This window comes from Psammomys obesus, unplaced genomic scaffold (assembly GCF_907164565.1).
Source record: "Psammomys obesus unplaced genomic scaffold, mPsaObe1.curated_primary_1811, whole genome shotgun sequence".
In the NCBI taxonomy this organism is placed as follows: Eukaryota; Metazoa; Chordata; class Mammalia; order Rodentia; family Muridae; genus Psammomys; species Psammomys obesus.
In genome coordinates this window covers 1,254,496-1,262,202 of record NW_026596039.1, presented here as the reverse complement: position 1 = coordinate 1,262,202, position 7,707 = coordinate 1,254,496, and the positions used below count along the sequence as shown (strand labels likewise).

At 42.1% G+C, this 7,707-nt stretch overlaps 1 protein-coding gene across 2 annotated transcripts; it reads right to left on the bottom strand.

Moving 5' to 3' along the window:
- Positions 1-329: 329 nt before the first annotated feature.
- LOC129687478 (olfactory receptor 145) lies at positions 330-7,369 on the bottom strand. 2 transcript variants are annotated; one of them, XM_055621882.1, is made up of 2 exons: positions 7,359-7,369; positions 330-1,263 (listed from the first exon to the last, which is right to left on the bottom strand). In XM_055621882.1, the coding sequence occupies exons 1-2, from the start codon at positions 7,367-7,369 to the stop codon at positions 330-332; spliced, it is 945 nt and encodes a 314-aa protein (XP_055477857.1). The 2 variants fall into 2 exon arrangements, with proteins under 2 accessions (XP_055477857.1, XP_055477858.1); XM_055621883.1 differs by lacking the exon at positions 7,359-7,369 and having other exon boundaries at positions 330-1,283.
- Positions 7,370-7,707: the final 338 nt, after the last annotated feature.

Here is a 7,707-nt window from a genome sequence, read left to right as displayed (position 1 = left end):
AGAAAGTAAGCCATAATGCAAAGCAACCAATATGAGAAATATAAAACCTGTGGTCTACCTGCTGTTCTGCTAACAGACTGACACACATACCCCAGGAAGAGGCACAGATATCCATCTATTCTTAGTAATAAAAGGAACTGATTTGTGTGATCCTCAAAATATCTACTACATGCAAACCTTCTGTAGCTTTAAGAATCTTCTAAGGAAACTTTCACATGGAGAAGATGAACTCATCCAGGAAACAATGACAAGTGCCTCTATATAACTCATGATGACCTGTTCATTTATGAAAGGGGAAAGGCTTAACTCTTCAAAACATTGTCCCTTTCTTAGAAAAGTGAACTTTTGTTCAATGTTTTTTTCAGAGCCACTTTGACATCCTTATTCCTTAGGCTATAGATGAGTGGGTTGAGCATGGGCACCACAATGGTATAGAACAATGAGGACACTTTTCCTTGGTTCATAGGCAAAAGGGAAGAAGGTTTGAGATACATGAATGCCCCTGACCCAAAAAAAAGAGAAACTGCAATTATGTGGGAGCTGCAGGTGCTGAAGGCTTTAGACCTACCCTCTGTGGAGCTGATGCGAAGAATACTGGAGAGGATGAGGGCGTAAGAAATAAAGATGGTGACTGTGGGTACCCCTATGTCAATGCCCACAACAATGAAGACTACCAGCTCGTTCACATAGGTGCTAGTGCAAGAGCGTTCCAGAAGAGGAAGGATATCACACATGTAGTGATTAACAAGCTTGTTAGCACAGAAGGTCAGTCTCACCATGAATGCTGTGTGGGCCATGGCACCAGAAAATCCCATCACATATACACCTAGCAAAAGGAGTAAACACACCTGGGGAGACATAGTGACCGTGTACATCAGAGGATTGCAGATAGCAACGTACCGGTCATACGCCATTGCTGACAGGATGAAGGACTCAGAGACAACAAAGAAAAGAAAGAAGAAGAGCTGCGTCATACAGCCAGGGTAGGAGATGATGTTTTTCTTTGAGACAAAACTCACCAGCATTTTGGGGGTGATGACAGTGGAATAGCAGAAGTCTATGAGAGACAAGTTGAAGAGGAAAAAGTACATGGGAGTGTGCAGGTGAGAGTTCAGCCCTATCAGAGTGATCAAGCCCAGGTTCCCCACCACGGTCACCATGTAGAAACCTAGAAAGAGGAAGAAGAGGGGCATGCGGAGTCCAGGCTGCTCTGTCAGGCCTGCGAGGATGAACTCTGGCAAAGAGGCATTCTCAACTGCCATCCTCTAAGCATTCTGCAGAGACAAGAGAGAGGGATCATTATAGGAAGAGACAGAAAACACTGCTGCCCTCCCTGTTCCCTTCTGGGGTCTAGAGAAATGTCAACAGAATCTGGGTTCTGGTTGCCCGTGTAGCTGTTCCCAGGGTCCTAGAGGGACTCCACACTGCAGTGTCTTGAGGAGGATACAAGGGTGGGTGAGGCTAGAAAGGACCCCAGAGAGCCTATGAGGGAAATCCCTGGTTTTTAATTTGATTGTGCTGTTGTGCCCCTCTAACTCCAGCCTTTGTTCAAGTTTACAAAGATGTGTCAGTGTCTGGGAAGAGCTCTCTCAAAAACTAAAGCCAGCCTGTGTCCTGGGTGTCCTGCTAACAGTTGTCCTAGACAGAGCAGAAGCAGGAGTTTTCCTCCGAGCTTTAGAAATCATTCAAATATTTCACTCAGATTCAACCACTCACCCTCCTTAATAGTCAGGGTCGTTCCTTTTATCCAACTCCTATCCTCCTGTTGCTCGGAGAGGCTGCAGTGCTATCTCAAAGATGGGCTGAAAACAGGCACGGCAACTTCCTCTGCAAGCCTATGTGCCAGAGCCTTCTCCTCTGTGTGGATGGCCTAAGCTAAAGAGCAAGCTTTCTAAAAAAGAGCTCTTCCCTGCAGTTCTTCTCCAGCTCTCAGGCAGACTGAGCAATTGCATCCTAGATTTGCAGATCTGGGACCTGATTAATGAAGGAAGCCTGAGAATCCCTGGGGATCACAACGCAATGCTGGGTGTTAACTTTTTTTAAAAGATTAAATTTTTTGTTTATACCCTTGATAATAATTGAATGAGCTTTTGTTAACAAACATATATGTTGAGGGACTGAGTATGCAAGTGAATTGATAAATGTTTGCCTAGCACACCCAAAGCCCTGGGCTTAATTCACAGTTCAACACAAACCAGGCTTGGTCATGCTTGCCTGCAATCCTAGCACTGAGGAATATGAGTCAGGCTGAACAGAAAAACAAATCCAGTGTCATCATCATCTACATATTGAGTTCAAGGCCAACCCGGAATACAAGAGAACCTTTGTCAAACTGTGTCTGTGTGTGTGTGTGTGTGTGTGTGTGTGTGTGTGTTCATTCAGTACCATGCAAAGAATTGAAAAAAATTCTCCAATACAATTTAAAGCATTTTTAAAACTGTTTTTATCCTAGAATTTTATTCTTACCCCAGCATGGCCGAATCTGATACAATTTTGAGTATGTGTGTGCAGTGGTACATTTTTCTTCTTCCTTCAATCATAGGGACTGCATTTATCAACCCCACGTTAGAGATGAAATAATTCTCCAGATACTAATCTATGGAGACCATATTAAACGTAGATCCACTTTACTTCAAATGTAGTGTCAAAATTACCTTTTCTATCTCCTGATGGGAAATAATGAGATATACAAAGTAAGATCCTTCCTTTCAAGGCTCTGACAATGTCTTGAAAATTACAATTTAATATCCGACTAAACATGTGATAAGGTCCAGAAAAGGTAAGGAATAAAATGCTACACCACAGACTGATTACATCAGTTCATCTGGGGAAGTGTGCAATACCAAGCCACAGGAGAAGATACCTTGTGATCTCATGGACTTTGAGCTTGGTATTAATCAGTAATCCCCATAAGTTATGAACAGTTTTTTCAAAATTGCTACCTAGCCAGATAAAGTGCTGTAGCTTGACTCCCTTTACTCTAGCAAACATTTATTGTTCCGGTTCTCTTCTTTTGCTGTTTTCCTAATTCCTCTATTGTGACAAAATTTGCCTCCTCAGTGCCCATCATCTATGCCTCATCTGAGTCCAATCTCACTCTTAGGACCCCATCAGTTTAAATCAGTATTCCAAAATATCACCTTCCCCTAGCTGCACGGTTAGAGAACTACAATCTTGTTTAAAATCTGTATTCTGCCCCTCCACTGCAAACATATTAAATAAGAGTCTCCGGGGTGAGACTTTGTAATCGACAATCTTCTAATTCTTCCCCTTGTTGTCCGGGCATTTGTCCAGGGATCCCCTGACTGCTTTCTGTATTTTCAGCAAGAAAAGTGAAGCTCCAGTAATCAGGAAGCTGTTTGGTGGAACAACCAAGAGTAAATATGGGTCTCCAACCTCTGCAGTTACACTGCCCTAGGAAAAGATTGAACCTGGGTCCTTCGTAAGGGTAGCCTGCACTCTTAACCACTGAACCACTTCCTCAGCCCTGCAATGTGTTTCACAGCGAGCACTGATACACATACAAAGATCACCCAGCACTCATACCTAACACCCATCCCTCATACAGGCATCGCAGTTAGCTTGTTAACCTAAATAGAGGACAAGTAACTGCTAACAGGATTCTCATAACAAAAATTACTAGAACAGGATATGGAATGTGAATGATTCCTAACAAGCTTCAGTAAGTGTTGGTGGCCAGGCTGATCCAGAACTTTCTTCCTGAGGTATGCAGAGGGAACTTAGCTCCTTGTCTGAACCAGGCACAGGAAACACATTTAAGGGCTGAGGAAGTGGTTCGGTGGTTAAGAGTACTGGCTGCTCTTACAAAGAACCGGGTTTAATTCCCAGCACACACGGTGGCTCACAAGCATGTGTAACTCCAGTCCCAGGGATTCCATACTCTCTTCTGATCTCCGCCAACACCAGGCACGCCCCTGGCACACACACATACATGCAGGCTAAGCAAATAAACCTTTTAAAAAATGTTTTAATGAAATTTATCTCAGTAGCTTCTTGGTAACAAGAGACCTCAAGACTTAAATTTGTGTCACTGCCTTGGTAATTATAGAAAATCCCAATTCTCCTTCAGTCTCCTTGTTGTTAACTCACAATTAAAGAAAATAAACCATTATTACAAGCCAGAAATGAGCCTCACAGCAAAAGAGACTCTTTGGGGCACAGACAGCCAACTGAGACTTTATTAAAGGTTGACATTTTTCCTGGTACTGCAGAGAATTCTTCTTGAGATGATAGAACAAGCAAGTGAAGTGTTTCTGGATTTATGTCACTTTGAAGTCTGTTGCCATAGGAACCATGTCTCCAAATCCTCTCAACAGGGAACTCACTAAAGTCGTGTTCCCTAAGGAGCAGAAGAAGCCCAAGCAGAAAGCAGTGCAGGAAGAATTATTCTTAACTGTCCCTTTGGTTGCAAATCTCTCTTATTTCCTGAACATGCATCTCTGTACAGTGCACCTTTGTTTACTTATTTCTATTTTTTATTTGTATTGAATTCTATTGTTCCATTATCTATATGATGCATGGAAAGGCAACACAGCATCTCTGAAGCATCTGCTTCCTCGGATTTCTAGTCTGAAGAGGTTGGCTCAAGAACATCACCCATCACCACACAGCAAGGATGATCATACGCTGTTTCCTAGGCCACTGGACCTTTCCAGGTGTAAAGATAACAAGAAGCCTGCTGTATCTTCAGAAAGCAAATTGTTAGGAGCTGTGTGTCTGTCACTGCTGCATTCCAGTTTCTGTTTACTTTCGTTATCTACAGCTCCTTAAAGCAATAATCTATGCATAAATGCAAAATCACCCCGTGGATTCAAGAATCCATCTAATAACACAGTTCATGTATGTTGTAAGCTGACCATGTGTTGGGTGAGAACTCTCGTAAGCGCTTACATAGATTTCTTCAGATAGTTTTCATAAAGGTATTGCTAACTAGACTATTATTGCCCTGCTCTGCACAAAGCACTTCTGTGAGACAAAGGAATCAAACCTTTCAGTTTAAAATGTCATTTGCTGTGGTGGAGGCCCCATAGTATTTGCTACAATAAAGGTCATGAGGGAAAGACAGAACTAGAGTGAAAAAGCCAACTATTAAAGGTGGCTAAAACTTTAATCCTAGAAGTTACAGTAAGTGCAGCAGCAAAGGGAAAGCAAGCAGAATGGAGACCAAACTGCCATGTGTTCAAAGTAAATCCATGAGCAAAGGGCTTTGGGCAGAATACATGGAATTTTATGAAAGAAGGGGGGATAGAAAGACCTGGAGGGGAACAGGAGCTCCAAAGGGAGACCAACAGAGAAAAAAAAAAAAACCAACAACAACAACAAAACAAAACAAAAAAACATCTGAACCCTGGGGTCCCTGAAGAGAATGATACCCCAACCAAGGACCATGTATGGAGAGGACCTAAAACCCCGGCTCAGATGTAGCTCATAGACTCAGCCTCCAAGTGGGTTCCTTACTAAGGGAAGCAGGGACTGACTCTGGCATGACCTCAGTAGCAAGCTCTCTGATCACCTCCCCCTGTGGGGTGCAGCTTTGCCAGGCCACAGAGGAAGACAATATAGCCAGTCCTGATAAGACCTGATAGGTTAGGGTCAGCTAGAAGTAGAGGAGGACCTCCCCTATCAGTGAACTAGGGAAGGGGCATAAGGGGATAAGAGGGAGGGAGGGTGGCATTGGGAGGAGACGAGGGAGGGGGCCACAGCCAGGATACAAACTGAATAAATTGTAATAAGTGAGAAGAAGAGCTTAAATAAAAGAAAAAAATTCAACACACACAAAGACCCAACACAAAGAAATGATGATGATAGAAGAAATGAAAAGGCCAAACATGTTAATTTTATGAAATACATAGACCAAGTATAATACTATTATAACTTACATATAATAACTAGTAAATATGAACTATTACATGTAATATTACCTCAAAAGTATAAATATTATGCATTAAAATTTTAATTGGAATTGTAAAGTTCTAAAAGGTTATCAATATACAAGTTTGGAAGAAAATATTAATACATATATTAGAGGCGATAACAAAAGCCACAGGTTGAGCTAAGTGTAGAACTTAGCAACCACACAATTTCACATGCAGTGTGACTCTAATGGATAGCTCACACCTTGGTCACAAAACAACCATGGCTAAACTCAGTAGGGTCAAAAAACAAAACAAGGAGACATGAATGTGGGAAAGGGATAGATAGGAAGGGGAGAGTTGACAGGGATGATGGAAAATAAAAGAGAGGGTGGGAACTGAGAGTCATTAGAATGTATTAATACATGTGTAAAATTCTCAAAGACCACGCAATTTTCAGGTAAATGGATGGATCTAGTGTTGGTAGGGCAACCTGGACCCAGAAAACAAACACCACACGTTTTCTCACATATGTGCATCCTAACTTTGAATCTTTAGGTGTGTGTGATGACCTTGGAACACTTATGAAAGGCAGGAAACTAGAAGGAAGTTGTAAGGAGGAAAAAAAACATGGAAAATGGAGAAAAATGAGGGGATTCGGTAATGGAGAACAGCCTGAGAGGGGAGGGATGGGAGAAGGTTAGCAAACACTAAGGATGTTTGAAAATTTTTATATGAAAACCTACTGTTTTAGAAGCTTCGTTATATAAAAGTGTGTGTCTGTGTATCATGAGTTTAAGTGAAGTTACTTTATATAGAGAAAAGACACTTCTCCCTGACAGCATATCAAATAAAATAGCAAGTGTAGAATACTAGCCTCCACGGCATTTATAAAGGGGTGTCCCATCCCCCAAACAAAAAAAGCTACAATTGACATTGCTCTTGTTTACCATTAGAACTTGGTGGTAAGAAAGACGCTGTTGCTGAAAATATCACATGCTTGTGTTGGAGGACATAGAGAAATCAGGCTGGAAGCTTCCTCCAAAACGTCTGAGTTTTTAAGTGCCAGAGTATAGTACACAAGATACTAGTAAATAAATATCATCAACAATCTTACCCAGCTGTGAATCCTACGAGCTACATAATGACCAGTCTAGAAAGATGTGCGCATGAGAGCAGTGGTCACATGACTGTTAGAGAGATAACCAACCTCTTTCTGATTAGATTTGCTCCCTGCTACACAGGTTGGAACTCATAAGCCTGGCCAAGATCCTATGCTGGGAAGTTATAGACACTAAAGGAGAACCTGCTGCTACGATTTGGCTAAGGGGGTATCAAACTGTCCTCAAAATAGTTATCTCTGTGCTCGTGGATTAGTTCTATTCTCAGTCCTCATGAGAGAAGCTTCTTTGTCCAATGGATGGTGGTTAACATCATTATGACTCTTAGCTGGTCAGGCTACAAAGAATGCATAGATAATGGGACATCGATATCATAACCCTCCCCTTATGGCTCTGGAGAAAAGGATGTGGAGAGAGTGTAGAAGACAAAGATTGAGGAGGACAGCTGCTAAGCAACATTTCATAGTTATAACAGGGCTGTTGAGCTCATAGACTCCCTAAATTTGTGGCTGAATGCCGATGACTGTCACAAGAATGAGCCAATCAACATTCCAGCACAGATAGAGATGGGCTCATGAGATTCCACCCCTAGATGAAGAGCTTTGGCAGCTGAAGGCTGCCGGGAATCGAGGAATTGGTTCTCTTAAGGAGTGGGATCCTGGCAGATTGTCCAGGCTCCAATGGATGATCCTACACCCATGTACATTCAGACA